Raw genomic sequence first — 20216 nt, forward strand, 5'->3', positions numbered from 1 at the left:
AATAAAGGTCTATTTTCTACAGATAACTTCTTGCACCATTTCCTCAGCATGCTGCTTTAAACCACTAAGAGTTTACTTGCTTCACTTTAATTTCTTCATTTTTCTTTTAGTTATTTTAACAGTGGTTAAGCTCATACTCCTTTGACAGATGCTACTTAATCCCTTGATGGCTCCTGATAAGTCACTGTGCCTCCAAGTCAAAAACCATACTAGAAGTAATTACTTTTTGTGTTTATGTACCTGTTATTAGAAATGGTATCCTTGGAAGCAGCCCTTGCAAGACCACTTACTCCTGCTGTTCGTGCTGGTTCAATGTTGTTACTGTTAGACTGTGTGCTTAATCTTCCCCATGTTTTAGGATTTAAACTTGCCAAGAAGGAAGATTTAGGAGATTGGGTAGTTGTAGGGCTTTTAGCTGGAGGAAGCAAACACAAAATTAAAAGATTCCATAGATTTATTTTAAGGTAGCACTTTTGACAGCCTATAAACTTACTTCTAAATCTAAAAAGATACAGGATCACATTCTAAGGATAATTTACCTTGATTGTCTACTTTGTCATCATCTCTTGGAGGAGAGTATTTTGGTCTCCTGGGCCCTCGTTTTGGCAGTCTTTTCCTCTTTAAAACATCACTCAGTCGTCTGTCCAAATTTTAAAAATAAAGTAACATTATTCCCATCCACTGTGTATTTGACCTGCGTCTCCTATTAAAGCCCAAAAAGCACTTTTTCAACAATTCAGTAAGTTCCTACTCAAACCCTACACTTTCCCAGTTCACATATTTCAATTCTGGTTTAAGGTGAGTTTCCTTATTAATATGTAAATTACATATACACATTAAGACAATTTTTTCACCTCTAAATTTAAGACAAACTGTGTAACACTAAAATAATTTATTCCTCCAGAGTTATGAGTCCTTCAAGTGTTCAAAATGGTTGAATTCCAACAAATAACTCAAGAATAATTTCTCTTTTCTTCAGACTACAGCAAAAAGGAACCATGCACCATATTTACAAATGCACTCAAAGAATCACTGTCCTCATGAGTTACATGAGTCTACTACAGTTCCTGCACCTCAAACAGTATGGAGAACTGTTTCATTGTTTCATATTATTACACTGTAGCCATCATTACATCACCAGTTGTTGGTTTTTTTCCAAAAAGTATTTCATATACTGGAAAAAAAAAACAATAAAAAAACCACCTACCCACCGATAGCTTCAACACCATTTTAGGTCCTTAGAGGAAACCACCACAGGGAAACAAATGATACTGTAACAGCTCATGTCAGCCAAAAATTTAAAATCCAAACAAACGAAAAACCCAACACAAACAAAACCCCACGGATTGCTCCCAACAAATAGTACACTTACCCCTGTGGGCTCAGATCCAAAGAATCCTCCCGGCTGTGTTGTAAGCTAGGAGAGCCCAAATCAGCAGCTGCATTACTGGCAGCAGTGGCTGTCCCAGTACTTATTGTTGTAGTGGTACCCAGTGTTCCTGATCCATTAGTGCATACTTTCGGTGGGCTGGTTAGCAAAGCCTCAGACTCTGCTAGGTTTTTCACTTGATGCATCACCCCTTTTCAAAAGAAGAAATACTTGTTGTGTGGGTTGGTTTGGTTGGGAGGGTGTTTGGGAGAGGGAGCAGAGAGAGAGGTGTTTGAAAAGGTTTAAATCTGTTATTAACACCTCTGATTTGACTAAGGTAGCATTGACTCAGCCCACCCATCAATAGCAAGTTTTTGAAGTTAAACCCTTTCTTGAAAAAAAACCAAAAACAGCAGCTGAAAGAAACCAAAAAATTCACAATGTATTATAACAGTTTCTGCCCAGGACTCATCAGGCTTCTTTCCAGTTAGACTACCTACATAATTGCAACAAGCAATCCTCAACCTAAATTTCCTAGTGTCTAGGAAGCCTACAGAAACTCTCTTCAGATTCAGCAAAAACAAGCCTCTCTTCCAGAGACCTGGTCAGCTCCTCCCCAGTCACACGGCAACAGCCTGCATGGATTTGCCGTTATTATTCAAGAACAACATGAACTTTCCACAGCCTGGGGGGGGGCACGAGGGGGTGGAGGGCTAGGGAAAAAATATATGGATTTGAGACACACACACACACACACACTTAAAATCCTAAATAAGGAGGTGAAGGGGGGAAGCAAGATTTACCTTCTCTTCTGAAGTAAACACTAAAAATGTCAGGTAACTTCTGCATTAAAATCTCCGCCATCTGCAGGGCTCCAACTACTATCTTAAGGTCTTGACTTGATAACATGGAAGCAATATGACTAAAACAGATAATTTTGCAGAATTAGGTTTGACTTTTCAATTTAAAAAAAAAATATCAAGCCAGATAATCTTCTACACATAGTTCTGGAGACTCAAAGCAAACAAATTTCATTGTGCTTTTGTAAAAGCTATAAATAAAAGGCCTGTAAAAAGATTCTTCCCATCTAATCACTTTTACCAAGATTTAACATGTGGCATAAAAGAGTTTTCTCCCTTTAAAGAACATGGTGTTGTGGATCTTTGTGCTGCCTTCAAAAAGTACAGTTAATTTTCTAACTGCATCTTCTATCTAGATCCCTAACTTTAAGGCCAACCATGTATGAAAGGTTTCATGAATAGAACTTAGCAGTTGAACGCCATGAGAGTTGTATTATTCCCACTGTATTACCTCAAAAGTGAACTTACCCTCAGAAAAGTTTAAGCATGTTTTAGAAATTAGGAAAACCGTAAGAGGTAATATTAGACACTGATACTACACGCAGTCATCTAAGTAATCTATGTTTCTAATAAGAATGCCTAGAATTGGCACCTACTGCAGAAGCTAAAACACAGATTCCTAAAGAGCTGACAGCCTTAGCTTTTGGAAAATAAACACACAAGAACTTAAGTGTAATTTACCCCTGGAAGAAACTTTTAAAAAAGCAATCACATTTCTGAGTTGTAAGCTCAAAATTCTTTCCATCCATAGTGGTTTACAAACCCACCTTGAAACAGCATGGTTTTTCAGCACATCCTTGAGAAGTTCAGCATCAGCAAAATAAATTATCCTAAGAATTGCTCTAAGGCACTTGTGTCTAACAGCAGGTCCAGCTGAAGAACTATACACTTCATAAAGAACACCAAACAATGTTTTGATAAAGGATTTTGCCAGTTCTGGGTCCTCTTTCATTAGCTGTGCTCGAGCATCATCCTTCTTCAATTCTGAATGTCCACCTGTGAGAAATTGTTTAAGAATTCACTGTTCAGCTTTTTTGCAACTTGGCTCTGATGATCACTTTCTTTTTTTAATGCTGAATTAGTTTAGCTCTTGAATTGAAAAATATAATTTAAGAACCAGAAACCAAACTGATGGCAAGAATAGAAGTACAAATCCTCCTCTTTCAAAAGGTCAATTTCTTTTTCTTTGGTTTTCTTATATATTTACTTAGGATAGTAAGAAGTTGTCACACAGGCTTTGTTAAACAAAAGTTGCATGAACAAAACTATTTCAGAAAATCCCAAGCTAAGAACCCCCAATTTAATGCACTTACAGTTCCCAGGAAATGAGTTTATATGTTAAAAGAACACAGTCAACAGCTTGAATTTTGTTGTTATGCTGTCTTCATTCACATAAATCATAGTTTGATACTCCATAGAAACCACAAGAAACATATTACCTACACAGAATGTAGTTGTATAACCCAGCTAAAGACCAGGTGTCTTCTAAGCTGTACTTACTAGTGTTTGTATTGGCTAAAGGGTTTGGTTTTCGCTGAATGGCACGTGCTGTTCCAGTATCCTCATTTATTTGCTGCATAGAATTAAAATCAATAGTATAGACACGGCCAAGTGTAGACAGGCTTATCTCATCCTCACCAACCTGATGAGCTGCCTAAAAACAAGGAATAGTTTAAAGTTAAGAACTCCCTAGCAAATAGGAAGTTATACAAAAGCTAATGAGAGGTGTAACACTGCAAGAGAAACAGTAACAGACAGAAATACAGTAAGAAGAGTGATTAAGCAGTTCAGCAGAGTATTTCAGCACAAAGTCTGAGCAAACTTGTGGTTCTAACTCAAAGAACGAGGCTGTTATTTTCAAAACCATAAAGAAAGCATTCAATTCCCTGAATAACCACACATGGGTAAAAAACATCACCATACATAGATGTGTAATTAGTACCTCTATTATTCGACTATCAATCCTGTTATAGGGGTGCCAGAGACCCCTGTCATCTCGCCATTGCCATATTGCACCATCTGTATTTTGTGCATTTCCTTTCTTTAGCATAGTATCAACAGCAAAGATTCCTTCTTTTGGCAGGCAAGGCATAAGTTCACTGTAAAGAATAACAAAACAGGATTTTACTAGAATTATACAATAACATCTGTCCAAGCTGAAAACTTCAATCATTTTACAGAAGCTATGAATATTAACATACCAACCAGACCAAAAACCAAAGCCTGCATAACTTACCAGATAAGAGAAGTAAGCTCATAAAGTTCTTGAGGACTTCTTGGAACAAGGTCAATTTGTTCTTGACAACTCCCATTTGAGGCTCCACAAAGGAGGAAGTGAAGCGTTTCTGCGATATCTATAAAAATTATTTACGAGATTGCATTTATGAGAACACAGGCTCCATTTTGGGTGAGACACTACACAGAAACATTAGTCACTACCCTAAAGAAACAGACAAAGACCCCATCTAGAGTCACCTCTTTGAGCAGGTTAAGACATGTGTTTGTTCTCATCTCGTGTTAGTGGATTTTTTGAGTTTTGTGCTTTCTTCCCATCTTGGGGAGACTGCCACTTCTTGAGGGAAATACCACTCATTATATAGGACACAATTTTATCCCTCAGAACATACAGGGTAGTTGAGGTCAGAGGTCAAAATTTGAGATTAAAAACCACAAGAAACGGCTAAAGAGCAGTTACTTTTCTTAATGTTTTCCCCTAGAAAAGGCCCTTAAATCATATTTCCCACCCCATCCAGATTACAAAAAAAAAAAAAAAAGTAAACAGGTTGTTGAGAGATGAGAGTAACTTGTGCAGCTAATAGAGACTTGAAATTAGATGAGCACTCCAGTGACAGCAGCTAAAGACAGGAAAGGGCAGAAAAACCCCACAGGTAAAACAAATTTTCAGTATGATTTAACTAAACTTTGTATCCCAGGGGAAGCATAGTATGAGACAAAAGAACACAGTATTTGTTCAATCAAGTGCACAAAGTTCCATATTTACCACAGGCATTAACTTCAACAGGTGCCCCAGAATATGAAAGAGCAAGAACTCACTTTGCTTCATAAGTTGGACCGCAAGTGTCGGACAATTGGAGCACATTAAGGAAAACATGCGCACCACCATGATGAACATTCCTGAGCTCAGGATAGGAGGTGTCACTACCAGGAGTTGCTGGATATTTGTTAACAAATCCTTAGAAGCAACCTGCTGGAGCAAGTTCTTTAGGAGGGAACAGCAAAATGAAAAATATTAGTCTGACTTAGAGAAACCAGGGGAGGGACAAAGGAAAAGGAAAAATCCACATCCCAAAAAACACACCCTTACCTCTTCATGCTGGAAGTTATCCACTAGCCGTGCAAAACAGAGACAAGTGCTTTCAACAGACTTTTTGTCCTATTATAAAAAGAGTTGTGTTTGAATTAAAATATAGCTCTAGTTGAAAGTTCACTGAAACACTCAAAAAGTTCATCTGAACAGCAATGCTGTTGGGTTTCTTCTTGCTGATGGGCAACAAACAAGGATTACAAATCCACTATTATTCTCCCTGTGATTTCAAGTACCTTATTGATCTCATTTTACATAATTGACAAGGGTGTCATGAATTCTTATCCTTACAGTATGTTTACAAAAAACAAAAGGTCCATTATGCACATTAAAATACCCCAACTTGACAGTACAGAAACTTCAAGGGAATAATGACATTGCCAAGAGAAGGGGAAGTAAAGAACTAGATATCTGGAGGAAACTTTGTACTACTTTGAGATCAAAATTAAAAACTTTCCACTTTATAATAGTTTCTTACCTGATGGGTTAACCTTTGTGTAAGCAGTGGCAAAGAGTCTGCCACAAAGTGAAACTCATCAGGTGTTATACTCTGGCAGCAGTTGGCAGCAATAGCTAGGGCATTCCTCTGTGCATTTATACTGAAGAATTCCAGATACAGCAAACAGTCTGCCAACCCACCCTATAATAAAATAGAAAAACATTTTTGTTCTCAGTACTGCTTATGTCACAGAAGCTTGTTTTCTTATTTCATCTTCTCAGATCACCAAGGTGTAGCACTGGTGGAGGGAAAAGTGCTTTCAATTCTACTTACTGCCTGCAAAATGGCTTTACTATGCCTGCGTGATAACATCTCCAGGGCTGTAAGGGCCTGCTCTGCCACATCAATGCACTGAATAACCTGCAGCTACAAGAAAACAAGAAAGTTTGTAGATTAATTTCTAGAAGTTTGTAAAAATAATAATCATTAACACTTAGATAATTAGCCTGTACTAAAACACATATGCTAATGCAGCTGCACTGCTAACTGTAATCAAGCTAGACAATTTAAGGCTAGATCAGCTATTCCAAGTCACTAGTTTGTGTAATTACACAGTATCCTTGCAACACCAAGCCAAAAAGTTCTTGGTGAAATCACATGGTGCTTTCCAGTAAGGGTGTGAACACAGAATAAACCTGTTTTTAAAAGCTTCTTACACATTATGCATTATCTTATAAGCTATGAAAAGAAGTCATGATCTTACTGGTATATCCTAAAGTTAAAACAAAAAATAAAATACCTTGAGAATAGTTTAACACTGTTTTGATTTCATTTTACCTTTTCCAAGAAGACAGGAATTGCATCGACCACTACAGCAGATGATCTGGGAAGTGCTTCCATCATATACGTTAAGGCCCGACATGCATGATTCATCTATTAAGTACACAGATTTTTTTTTAGGTTGAGATAATACATTTTTCTATTTAAAAAAAAATCTTAAACATTATAAACAACTTACAATGTCAAAGTTGTGCTCCATCTGCAGAAGCGTTATCTGTGTTTAAAAAAACCAAAAGTATAATTAGCTTAGTAAAATCATCTAGAGATCTACCTAAAAAAATGGCACAAATCAGAACCATAGCTTCTAACTCAGGATTTTTCATTTTGGAAAGTTTCAGAAGAGCTACTACTTTTTCTTCAGATATTATAGAATTAATAGGACTATTAATTTGGTAAAACATGCCCTCAAAACCCAATAGTAAGATACACAGATAGATACACATGCATTTGTACAATTAAGAACATCTAGTAGAAATTAAGAATATTTCACTTAAGCAAGATACTGACTGAATTATTACATTCTCCAATAGAAATAGATTTAATCTTTACCAAGGCTGGTACAACACTCTTGACTGGAAATCCTCCTAATGTTTCTTCATTTCCCATGACTAACAGCTGGCACATCTCAATCACAGCCTGTAGTTGCTGACTTTCATCAGTGGCTTGGAGACCTTGTAAAAGCTGTTGGGCTTTGGAACCTAAATATCCAGGCAAAGATATTAGGAAAGAAGGTGTTAGAAGACTTAAGTGTTCAAGGGAACAGTTATGCTGTATTTCTGCCAGACTGGAAGACCAGAGATAGTTTCTTTTCCTCTGTATTTGTAGTTTCACTTCCTTTCCCTGTCATAAAGAGGGGGGGATAGGAAAGAGAGGCAAAGTCTCACTCTTGGCTGCCTTTCCAGTGCAGACTGGTCAGCACAGGGAGTCCACCACACTGCTCACCACAGTCATCTCGCCAACCAACAGCAGATGCCAGAACCCACACCACTCCACCTTTATGAAGCAAAGGAATTTTCAACACAACCCTTTTATAATAAAGCATATGGAGTATCCATGCAACCCCATCCTCTTCTTGGCAGTCAGTACAACAGGCTGCCTTTGGCTCTCCTGGGAAGCCAAACAGATTTGGACTAGGAGGTATGCATCTTATCCAACTGCATACTGCAGGCATGGTGGCATAAGACTAAGGACCATGTTCTCACTGGCACACTGCCTGAAGGCACTTATTTCTGTTAGAAACCTAAGATACTTTTGAAACTATATTTTAAAAAGACAGACAAACAACAAAAAAACCCACCTTAGAACTGACATCTACTACTAGTTTTAAAGCTAGTTTAAGCACTTATTTAAAGCCAGCAAAAAACCCAAGGCAACTGGAGAGGTATTTTGTTAAGCAGCCCATCATGCAAAAGAAAAATATAAGGAAGGGGTGAAAAGGCAAGAACCCTCCCTTCCCCACCTAGAAGTGAACACTTAGATGCCACATACCCCTCCCAAAAAAAAAAAAAAAAATGGCTAGAGCAAACTTTATCTTCCTTATAGGAAGGCAAGCAAATTAATATTATTGACCAGCAATCTTGCACTATCATGACATACAAGTCTCCAACATGTAAAATACTATATTAAACTATAAAGCTAACACAAATATTAGAATTTACTAGTGGCTGAAATCTACTACTCTGGAAGTGGAAAGAATTAAGTCAAATTAGACAAACTTTGCTTACTAGCTCCACTTCCAATTGTCCTGTGGAAGAGCTGCGACATCCGCGGACCAAGAGGGCCAAACAGGTGAGGAGGAAGACCCCTAGCCTCTAATAGAGCTAAAAGCAAACAGAGGATAACAGCCATTGTCAAAGCTTCTACATATATATTTTTTTAAAAAGGTTATATTCCATGAGGTTATAATTTAAGACTACCAGAATTTTGATACTTTAAGAAAGAAGAGTTAGAATTAGATGACTGCATCTACCTCGATTTCAAAAATAAAAAAAAAAACAAACACCAGAAGGATGACCTTTAGGAAATAAATAATTCATTTTTATATGCATAAGAGCATGAAGGCTCTCTAAGAAGTCACCCATTGAATTTCCAGAGTTATGAATTTCACAGAAGAAATCTGGTCTACCAAGTGTAGATTTAGAACAGTAGATACAGCAGACTGTAATTTCAAGTCAAACCTCAAGTTACATAAAACAGCTTAAAGTTTGTATTTTCTGGCACCATTAATTTGGAAAAAAATTACACTAAAAAAAAAAAACAAACAAAACCAAACAAACCCCAAACTGTTCTGAGCAAGAGATGGAAGGACTCTGCTGGATATAGGGGGTTTTTGTTTTGCTTTTGCATGGTTTCAAATAGTTTTACTCAAGCTAAATTAAGCAGGCCATTCTGATCTTTATTGTAGCAGGCATTTCTAGTGCTAATCAATACAATGACTAATAATAAAAACCAATTTAGCTCAGTTTCCCTAATGCATACCTATGCTTACTGAGGGCTATAAACAGGTTAACTGGTGGTGACACAGCACTCATTTCCACATTAAATAGCCAGATTAACCAAAACCTGTCATTCAGAAAGGAGATCATCATCTCAGAACTCCCTGCTATCCAGTGGCAAAAATATTAAAAAAGCTGCAGGAGAAGCAAACTGAGATTCTACCTCTCTATACTCTCAGATCTTGAGACTTGAATCCTTTAGCCCAAGCACAAAAGCAAGCATTTTAAGAACACTTAGATTTGGTTTGATCAAAGCTTACAGCAACATGGGTATCAATGACAAGCACAAAATAAAATGTTAACCAGAAGCAGGCAGAAAGTATCAGCAGGCCTAGCCTGGCCTGTCAACTGAGAAGATTCCTTCAAAGTCTTATTTTCATATTTGAACTTACACACTTCACAGGACTGAGTTCTAGATTATATCCCCCCACTTCCTTCTGAAAAATCATGAATAGGGGTGTATTATACACCATATAAGTAAGTGAGGACACTAAGCCATCCCCTCCAGACATTTTTTCCAAATTCTTGCATCTTTAGTGAATTAACGCTTGGAACTCCATATTTCACAACTATAGTAAGCAAAGCAACACATGCACAGACAGGGAAACAAAATACAGGCTTCCCACTACATACAATAAATACAGAATTGGGGTAGGTATGTCTGTTTATAAGTTGCAAGGAAAAAAAGAAAAAAAGGCAAATTACTAGCAACTTTTATACCTTGCAGTCTTCCCATCTCAGAATCATCTGACTCACTTTCTCCAGAGGTTGTCATACCTACAGCCCCAGCAACAGAACTAGAAGCTAAAGAAATAAAATACAGATTAATCCAAGTTAAAGGGCCTTGAAAGCTACAAAATCTGCACCAGTTGCACAAAGAGTGCTCTGCATTTAACATTGCCACCGTCATACTTCTGTACAATTGTTCTTTTAAAAAGACCAGTCTAAAATTCTAATATTTACCAAAAGCTGAAGACAAGTTGTATCAAGACAGGATAATGAAAAAAAAAAAAAAATAAATAAAAATTTTAAAAAATACATCTTGATCAGTAAACTGCCTTACAGGTAGATTTACCTGGATTCTTAGTAAATATATGCTTTTCTTAATGAAGTGTTATGCTACACTTAGCTTCCAATAGTTTTTACTTTTGGTACCAATGTATCTAGTTTTAAGAAGCAATCATTTTATATTTTCTACAATCCAGTAGTTTCTGGAAAGCTCCTTTGAACTCAGTACCAATTAGGACCAAATGATAAAATTAAGTACTATTTAACAGGACTGTGCAAATAAGAATTTTTAACTTGGTTAAAATTTCTCCACTACAGACATGCTTGCCATTTTAACATAGATCTTGTAGAATATTTGAGTAGTTACAAAAGAGCTTTTACACATAAACGCATGTCTTGTATATACTGATAAGTGTGGCATCTCTTCAGTTGGCCATAGAGTAATTGAAGCAGTATCAGCTGAAGTTTTATCTTCTTTTAAAAAGGCAGAAGTCTGAAAGCTTAAGTCTACTTCATTGGACACAGTTTGGAGACTACAAAAAAGCCTAACTGAAATATGTACCAGATATCCAAGAGGTAAGATTCAGACAAAGATACGTCACTCAAAAAACCTTCCAGAATTATTTACCCACTGTACCAGCTTAAATAATAATTTGTCCCCAGAACTTTTTATCAGTTACTGTACTAAGAATGTTCCAGTTGGAATTTTCTCTTACCTGCAGCTCCTTGGGGAGCCTCATCTGTACGTGCAGCTGAAGAGTTAACTCCATCCTGGTTGTTGTCAGGATCAGCCATCTTCTCCTGTCGGCGAGCTTCAGCTGCTCCTCTTTTGCCCAGGCCAGAGCCTCGCCGACTAGAGTCAAAAATGAAAAATTTCAGACTATGTCCTAACATTATATCCCCTGGCACAAGACAGTCTACTACAACAGTCAAAATGAGCATGATGAAAGTGACTTTTAGTTACAAATAATGCATACATTTGAAAAGTTTGATGACAGAGCATCACTGACGGAAGTTCTGAACTACTGAAATCATGAAGAACTCTGACAGTCAACTTGGTTTTCAGTGCCAGAACAAGTTTGAGGACACGAGCCTTTTTAAATTAGCTTTTTTTAAACACTACTGTCATCCCCACTACAAATATGGATGTCTACAAAGTAAACAGTCAAATTCAAATGCACACTTGACAACAGAATCAGACTTCAGAAGCTTTTTTTTAAATTGCATGGAAGAAGGGAAAGAACTTGTGCTGGAACTACTAAATGTAGTTTAGGTGCAAGGAAATAAAAAGCTTGTTATGGCTTCGTAAGTCCAGCTTCAGAACATACGCAAATATTTTTTGCATCCCAGGACACACTCTCCCCTCCCACTTAATCTACCAGCTGACTAAAATTATAAATTTTCCGCTGCATCAGAAGATATAATAAAAACTGAAGATATTTGTAGTGTTGTTCAGGTACAGCTGCTGACAAGCTGAGTCAGACCAGTATCATATCTATTAAAACAGACTCCTGTGTGGTAGCCTGAAGTTTGTTTTTTTTAAATAAGCATGACTGACAGCACTCTCAGTGTCTAGTGTCTTTTTAACCAACACCTCCCTAAGGAAAGGATTTGTTAGATTTGTAGTATTGACTTTGGATGTTTCTTTCCCTCCACCCCCACAGCTGAGACTTAGCAGAAGGTCTGATGATGACAAAATCTATGCGCTATCCATGACACTGGTGTACAAAGTAACCTCGCAAGCATGAAAAGCTACAGATACTTCTACAGTAGCAAAGCAAAAGACATACAAGGCCAGTTTTCATGCATGAAAATGACATTAACATCGACACACCTCAATTACATTTCACTGTCTTAAGCTTTACCTGGTGCTAGCACAGGAGCCCGTGGTCTTTTGCCGTGTGCTCCGCCGCAAACTGGGGAGCTCAGCAGGTGGTGATTCACTGCGCTTCTTCGTAGATTTTCTTAAACCTATGTGATATGGTAAGAATTGGTTGTAAATCAGTCTTTAAATAAGCAGCAGTTCTACAATGAAGTGAAATTTCTGTGTACAGGAAACTTCCACGTAGAAGAGCTTTTAGTCACCTCTTACTCATTATCTTAAGTAATACCACAATCTCAGTTACCTAGACACTGTTTCCTAAACTACACACTACAGTTATAGAAAAGCTTGTCACTCTCTCATGCTAAACATCATTATGGGATACAAGTTTTTTATTTCCACATGTTGACATTCAAAAACACTTAAAACAGAAGATGCTTTAGCTTTAGATAAAGAGAGAAAAAGAAATTCAATTGGCAGAGAGGGCAATGGTGGCTGCATCTGTCTTCTCCCACCTCTGAATAAATCTGTGCAGTATAAAACTTAATCTTCATCAATAGATGAATTGTAATTTTTAGTCAGTTTTATTCACATCAGTATGGCTTAAGAACAACTGCCCCAGCTGTCCCCCCAGCTCTACAATAATTAAGAGAACTCTGTAACATTCAATTTAGACATACTATTACTAGACTAGATAAAAGATGAGAAAGTTAGATCACTGCTCCCTCTTCTGGCAATAAAGCAAAAATGAAAAACATTTAAATGTGTAATGTTTCTGAGCACAGTACCTACTAAACAGGCTCCCATCTCCTTTCTTAGTTCTGAAACATTTGAGGAATGCCGAGTTGTAGTGCTGAGGAATGAAGTGATAACTAGACAGCTTCTGACTGGATATTTAATGGGAAAAGTAAAGGGATTCGAGAAGCTATTACTGACCTGGTCTGTCCTTTCAAACACTGTACTATATTTCATCCAGAAACAGTGCTGTGGGCAGTTAAGTTCTATGCAGATGAAACCTAGCACTGAACTGAAGCAGGCCAGCCACTTGAATTTTCAGGTGGTCTGAACATACAGAACAAAATACGCGACTTTCTCAAATATTAAAAAAGCAGTGGCATTTTTACTACATATGCTTTCAATGCATATTACAAAAATTCAGTTGAAGTTGCTACAAAAGAAATACTTGGTAATTCCAACCCTGCTCACATCCAGTAAGACAAAGAAAAGTGTTACAAAATAAAGAAACAAGAGAAAAACAGTGGGGGAAAAATTCCACAAAAACAGTGGAATTCACCAGAAAACTATACAATACATTGTATTTCTTTATGTCAGCAACTCAGCAAACCACTTTCTACTTCAGATCTGTGGATACTCATTTTCAAGTAGTCAGCCCTAACTATTGAGCAACTTCATATCAGCTTAGTAATAGGTTATCAGTGAGACACCACACATCCACCATAAGCTAAATAAGATTGACTTAACTTGTATAAGCAGTATTTCTGCTAAGGGTAAAGCTTACACAAAACAGCAGAGTTCAACACGTTACTGTTAATGGCATGATACACTCACTGATGTCTTGCTGTCCCCAAGCCAAGCCCAAAATGCACGAAATGCACACCTGACATTGTCTCATTCTCTTAGTGTTTTGCCAGTTTGGTGAGCTGAACTTGCATACCAATGGCCAGATAAGTGAAGACACCACGAAGCAGCAGGGCAATGAAGCTGTGAAATGTGTTGTCCTTTTCTGTAAGAGGTGTTAAAATAGCTGACCTATCTCTTTAAACTAAATTACCTCTGTAAGAGTGTTTTAAAGAGTACAGGGAGTTACCCAGTTACTGCTTGGTGGATGAGCTGCAGAATACATCACAGCCCAAGCACCCGGAAGAGTTGAGCTCATTTCCTCCTGCTTCTCAGGAAGCATGTTCTACTTGTCAGATCTTTTTGCATGTTTCTCTTTCCCAAGTCTTTATTTCTCTACCTCTGATGTATCTACCAGGGCACATGAGCCTTTACCTGCCTCTATTAATTTCAAAGGCTAAAAAGGAAGCGACAGACTTCTCAGAGCTTGTTTCCTTCCAGCTGTTCAATGCCACTCTCTGCCCTTAAAGTTCACTGTTTTAGAAAAACTCCCAAGTCAAATCTTATGACCCACATCTTTTGCCATCTTTTGAGTGCTCCCAGTACAGGACATCCTATTTCTTCAGCATAGGACTGAACTTTCCTTTCACTGTTACTGTCATCAAAATTTGATCTCCCCATTTACACACTGCCAGTGTGGCCTCTTGACTGAGAATTAGCCACAGCTGCAGGAGGCTAACAGCCCCAAAAGCCCTCACTGGTAAACACTGCACAGCCACCATTCAGAGAGATGGGATTAGAGAGGTACTGTGACTTCCTGATGAAGGAAACCACCAGTCACACTGCCACAGACAGAAACCAAGGACTTTCAGGGCAACGGGCTTGATGTTCACCTCCAGAAGTTACTTATTCAGCACTATTTCTGTAATGCACAGAGCTATACAATGAGATGTATTCAAAGATCAGGTGAAAGTTACGAACGCAGCTGAACTTTGAATAAATCAAAAGAAAATCGTGTTAAAGCAGTTCATATTTAAGCGACAGCAAAAGCTTCAGATGTAACCTTCAATATTAAAATAGAGATGCAGGTTGCAATTAGATACTTATGCTCTGACATCATCCTATTTGCGTGCCACTCATGTTAATGACTGAAGGAAAATGGATCCAAACAGGCTAAGCCTGAAACAGCACAGCCTAACAGAAATCAAACAAAAAAAATCTTAATATCCTGTAATTTAAATGTGTTACTGGTCAGCTTTATTTTTTTCTTTTCAGGGCATTTTTTGTTGCACCAGTTCTAAATGCAGCTGTACTGCATTCATTCAAGTATTACTGAAGATAAAGCAAAATTAGACAAACTTCCACAGCCCATAACCTGGAAAGACCTTTATTTGCATTTCAGAAAGATAATCAGTAGAGATTTACTTATTAGAACTGAAAGTTTGTAGACTTCAGCATAGCTTCTGTGTTGGGCTGTTCTCCTCACACAATAAAGACAGAGTAAAAATAACTGTGACAGGGGAAGCAAGACAACCTCCTTGACATTCCCGTACTTCACTATTCCACTCCCTCAGAACCAACCCAAACATCCCCACAGCTCTTGATTACAGTCCCACACAGCCCATCTTTGCAATTAAACCAAGTATATATCCAAGCTAATCAACTTATTCCCTCCATCACAAGTCCTCAACTGTCCAGCACTAGCAATCATCATGCAGACAGCAATGGCACCAAAAATTCCAAATAAACTAATTTCAGCTCCTTTTTCTCTCATCTCTGCCACATCCCTTGAAGCCAGAAATTAAACACCATTCACACTCCATGGGGCTGTTCAGTGCATCCCAATAACCTCTTCACCCCTCAAATCTGAAGTGTTAGGTAGAGGCTTCTCAGTCAGGGAAGCTACTCTGAGTTACTCTTCTCTCAGCGACATCCCAGCCACCATTGCCAGCTTCTTCCTACTAAAGGGCCACAAGACATTACACAAAGGCCAGCAGAGATTTTTCTAACAATGGAGACCTAATTAAGCTTGGTTTCATATTGTTACATAACCAGTGAGATGAACCAAATTTGCAAAAATTTAAAAAGCCCCTACAAAATATAGGGCTTGAAAGGGATGCGAAAATACTGAAGTATTTCTAGTTTAATTGAACAAGAAACCTGCTTCTCCCTCCAACCCTCCAGTAAGAAATATTTAGCTACAAAAAGAGAGTTGAAAAACTTCTTAGTCTAGCCTGTTTTTGTTGTCCCAACAAATTCTATAGCTGTTATTCAGTGAAGTCACTGCTCAGCTACATAGACTGCTCTGTAGCAGAAGACTTCAAAAGTCCCTATGGCTGCATTTAACAGCTCTTAATTATCCAGTAAGGACTGGACAAAAAAAAACCTCAGAGTATTCTCCAACATAGGAAAAGCTTCTGCGAAGATGGTAACTACATCCCTCCTTATTCTTCTCTTCAGCTGCGTAATCCAGCTCAGCTCCTCCAGTTTTTCCTTCAAAAGATCACAACTAATAATAATTCTTCTTGTACTTCCTGAACTGCAATATCCAGAAGCAAACAGAATTACACCTACATAGACACAACTGTGTCACCCAGAATAATCTCACCTATCCTACTTTCCTTACAACCACTCCACCCATCATTTTTCCTGAAGTTTTAGCAGCTGTTTGCAGTTCTGTCTGCATGTTTGTTTTTATCTCCACTAGTTCTACAAGCCCTGGAAACTTCTTCGAATATATTTTTCACATTATATTCATATACAAGTCTACAGAGCTTTAGCTTTCACTTCCTACACAGGATTACTTTGACTTTTAAGGATTTATTTCCAGAGGTATATACAACTCAATAATTTGATCTAGATCACTATATTTGCCTTACTGCTTTAGAAAGCTTTTGGAGTTCTAATATCAGTGTGAGAAACCATATACTTCTGCCCCCTTCTCCTATAAGTGCACTTGCTTGCTACAGAAAGTAAATTTGAACTAACCCATTCCTCCTTACAAGTCTACCCTAAAGGTTTATTTTAATATTTTCTTGACTTTTTTTAATTGACATTTATCAGCATTATCCAGAATGTGTATTTTGCTAAAATATTTCAAATTCGTTGTTTAATATTAGAGTTAGTGGAACTGTGTGACAGAGAAGTTATTTTCTCTTTTTTTCAAAAGGGGATAAACTATAATAATGCCATAGTTACTACTGACATCAAGATCCTTTCAGTCTGCTGTCGAAGAGCTCTGATACACTACTTAAAAGGCTGGAAGTATTTGAAATTAACAGTTTAACATTTCTTTTCTAGGTTGAGGCCTTACTCCTGACAGTAGTAACTAGTAATACACTAGTCACTACTAGTGTAGTAACTAGTAGTAGACTAGTCAGCATAGTTACTTACTCCAATCAATATAATAACCATTGCATTTAGTCTTGCTGTAATCAACAGAAAACATTAGACATTTTAGAATTCCTAGTACCTTACTTATTCTCTCCCTCAAACTGAGCCATCATCTAATGAAAGTAACTTGTACTTAGTCTAGAAATGTCTCTTGCCATCCTTTGTGCCCGTTGCTAGTAGCTTTTTATATATACATAGACCTACCTACAGTCCACACTGACCTGGTTTTGTGACACACGTCTTAGTTCAACTTAAGTTTATCTTTTTGCAAAAGATGACTTTTAGGTCATGAACAGCAAAGGTGATTCAAGCTGGCTTCCTCAGCATAGCCTTTGAGGACACAGTTCAGGCTCATATTCTCAGTGAGGTTTTTCAAGCTACTCAACACCACAACCCCCCCTTACTATGTTCTGTCCTACTCTTCCCCTTCTCAATTTTAAGCTTTCTCCTCTCCCCTTCCCTAATGCCCTTCTTTCTCAATTGGGTCAAGTCATTCCAGACCAATACTCCAATCATCAAGGTTATCCAGAACAATCCTGCTAGGACAATTAAATCCATTTTGATTATATAGGAAGACATCCAGTTGCTCCTGCATTAGTATTAGCTACAGACATGTCCCAGTTGGGACAGGCTACTTTTGATCATGTTTGGGTACAGAACAGTAAGCAAGTCTAGGAAAAACCAAAAAAAAGAAACTGCAACAAGAAACCACAGATCTACTTGTTTTCCAGAATGTCATTCACACTTTGGGACAGAAAGCTAAAGAAAACAAGGAAAAAAATTGGACAGGAGGAATATAATAGAGATTTTTTAACACTTGCTACACACATATATCACAGCATCCAACTATTCTGCATATATTTTAAGATTGATTTGCAAGACCAAAAAGTAACTTAAACTTGCAGAAGGCTGACTTACAATTAAATAATTTGCTTTTGCTATAAATGGCATCAGTCACAGCTTTACTTAAAAGCTCAGCAGAACAAACTAAAAGTTCGCTTCTCTAATAAGACTCCAAGAAGCCTGAAAATAATTGAGCACTTGGTTTTAAAATCTATATGTTTACTCTTCCACAAAAGAAAAACTTACTTGCTAGCTTAGCTTGTAGTCCTGAAGGTCCAGGTTTTGATGTCTCTGACTTGGAAGAGCCTGGTAGAGACAGTTTTGTTTTAGGGAGACTGACTTTTGGGCTGAATCGAGCAGCCCAGTCAAACTTTGAAGAGCCACCTGTTTTACTTGGTTCTTTGTCCCTGCTACTCCTTCTTGGACTGGGGCTGGATGCAGAACGGGAACGTCTAGCCTTATTCTGGTCCTTTCCCTGTTTCACTCTGGCACCCTGAGGAACAGTAGAGGAAGCAGAGGCAACAGCAGAAGAGGAAGAGGATGTGGAAGCTGAAGAAGAAGAATCAGTGATGGTGCTACACCCAGCTTTGGCTGAGGTCACCGATTTTGAAGCCAGCTTGGAGAGTTTTGCTGACTTCTCTTCAGCGCCAGTTGATTCAGCTGCTGAACCACTCTTTATACAAGACAGATTCTCTGTCCTTTTCCTTTTCTGACTTCGAGAGCTACCAGCAGCTCCACCCTTTCTGGTGTGAGCCTTGCTTGTTGATGGCAATTGTGTAGGCTTCGGCTGTTCTTGGTCTAAATGTCTTCTTTTAGATTTAGTATGTGGCTTATTAGTTTCCAAGGAAGTCTCAGTGTGTTGAAGTGCTTTGGGTTTTTTAGCAGAGCTAGGAGAATTGGTCCTCCTGTAATCTGGGCTAGCACTGCGTTTAACTCCTCGACAATTGTCTCTCTTAGGCACTTGCCCCGTTTTTTGCTTTTCTGAAGTATTGACTCCCTCTGGATCTTCTTGCTGTGGTATTAAAACAGCAGATGAACTACAGCCTCTGTAGAAGTAAGCAGAAAAAGCATTAGTACTGAACTCAAGAAACCTCACAGATGCAACAGTTCTGCAAAATAAACTTCAGTGTTCTCTAATAATAAATTAAATTACAGGTAAGAAGCATTGCTGATTATTAAGTTTACAATGAAACAAGAAAAAAACACGCACATGAGCTGTCATATTGCAAATATGAAAACTAAAAACCACAGTACACTTTCCTTGTGGGTTTTTTGGTAGGAGAAAGATATGAAGAAATTTGGATAGATTTTACTGTTCGTTGTTTGGGGTTTTTTCCTTACAGATATGAAAAACTGATTTAAAAGAAAAAAATAAAAGTAAAATTCAAGCCATGAAACTATTATCTGAGTATCTGTAAATGGACGTTCCACAAGAGAATAAGGAGTGTTTAGTTATGCATAACTAGTCATACCTGGTTTCTAGTTCAAGGAAAGCTCTTATGAAAATCAATAGTTTCTCAATCTTGAAACAGAGGTAATGAATCACACAAAAATTGCAAATTCTTCTATACAACAGGAAGCTGTTTCAAGTGTGTATATAGCAGAAGTGCATGAACAGCAGAGAAAGCATGACTTAAGATTACTACCCTGAACACAGGCATACTTTAGATTATTACACATTTCAATTAGTATTGGACATCGATCAGAACTCCTTGGGCAAGCCTCCCCTAATTTGAAGTGGTTAAATGGGGAGAAAGACCATACAAGTATTCCAGGTCTAGTTATGCAGAAATATTTTCTTCCTCATCACTGATGGAAGGCTCTTAATTGGTGATTTAGAAAAACAAAACATAAACAGAATGTGAAACACTGAAATATTTCCACTGAATGCAATACCTAGTTTAGTTAATATCTATTAGTCATATATTTTACAAAAACTCTGGATAACTACCTATATTATACACAGCTATGAAGCGCAGATAACACTGGTTAAAATATTAATACAAAGCACAATTACCTTTTAGAAAAGTGTCCCTTGGACTGCTCAGAAGTAGTATTAGACTGCACTTTGGGTGTCTTTGAAATAGATTTTCTACTCTCAGGAGGGCTATGTGCCTTATGTTTTGCCTGCCCTAAATGTGACCTGTCAGCAGAAAGTCAAAACAGAAAACTATCAGATACAAACCTGTAAGTGGAATGATTATTTATATTTTGGACCATTCACAAGTATTAGTTTGCAGCTTC

At 37.8% G+C, this 20216-nt stretch overlaps 1 protein-coding gene across 9 annotated transcripts in view; it reads right to left on the minus strand.

Annotated features, from left to right (window-relative positions):
* Positions 1-20216, minus strand: part of TRIP12 (thyroid hormone receptor interactor 12) — a 71703-nt gene that overhangs the window by 19676 nt on the left and 31811 nt on the right. For 5 of the 9 annotated variants that reach the window (XM_071752099.1, XM_071752095.1, XM_071752100.1 and 2 more), the window contains exons 3-23: positions 19990-20115; positions 18219-19018; positions 12202-12307; positions 11053-11189; positions 10049-10132; positions 8558-8653; positions 7383-7531; positions 7012-7047; positions 6831-6926; positions 6327-6419; positions 6033-6194; positions 5555-5623; positions 5284-5449; positions 4466-4583; positions 4172-4328; positions 3730-3883; positions 2997-3225; positions 2173-2291; positions 1373-1580; positions 540-640; positions 241-415 (exon numbers count right to left, since the gene is read on the minus strand). In XM_071752099.1, the coding sequence (XP_071608200.1) occupies positions 241-415; positions 540-640; positions 1373-1580; positions 2173-2291; positions 2997-3225; positions 3730-3883; positions 4172-4328; positions 4466-4583; positions 5284-5449; positions 5555-5623; positions 6033-6194; positions 6327-6419; positions 6831-6926; positions 7012-7047; positions 7383-7531; positions 8558-8653; positions 10049-10132; positions 11053-11189; positions 12202-12307; positions 18219-19018; positions 19990-20115 (3381 nt within the window). The remainder of the gene's footprint in view (positions 1-240; positions 416-539; positions 641-1372; positions 1581-2172; positions 2292-2996; positions 3226-3729; positions 3884-4171; positions 4329-4465; positions 4584-5283; positions 5450-5554; positions 5624-6032; positions 6195-6326; positions 6420-6830; positions 6927-7011; positions 7048-7382; positions 7532-8557; positions 8654-10048; positions 10133-11052; positions 11190-12201; positions 12308-18218; positions 19019-19989; positions 20116-20216) is intronic. The other 4 variants (XM_071752103.1, XM_071752102.1, XM_071752101.1 and 1 more) reach the window with 3 other exon arrangements.

This window comes from Heliangelus exortis, chromosome 9, assembly GCF_036169615.1.
Source record: "Heliangelus exortis chromosome 9, bHelExo1.hap1, whole genome shotgun sequence".
NCBI lineage: Eukaryota > Metazoa > Chordata > Aves > Apodiformes > Trochilidae > Heliangelus > Heliangelus exortis.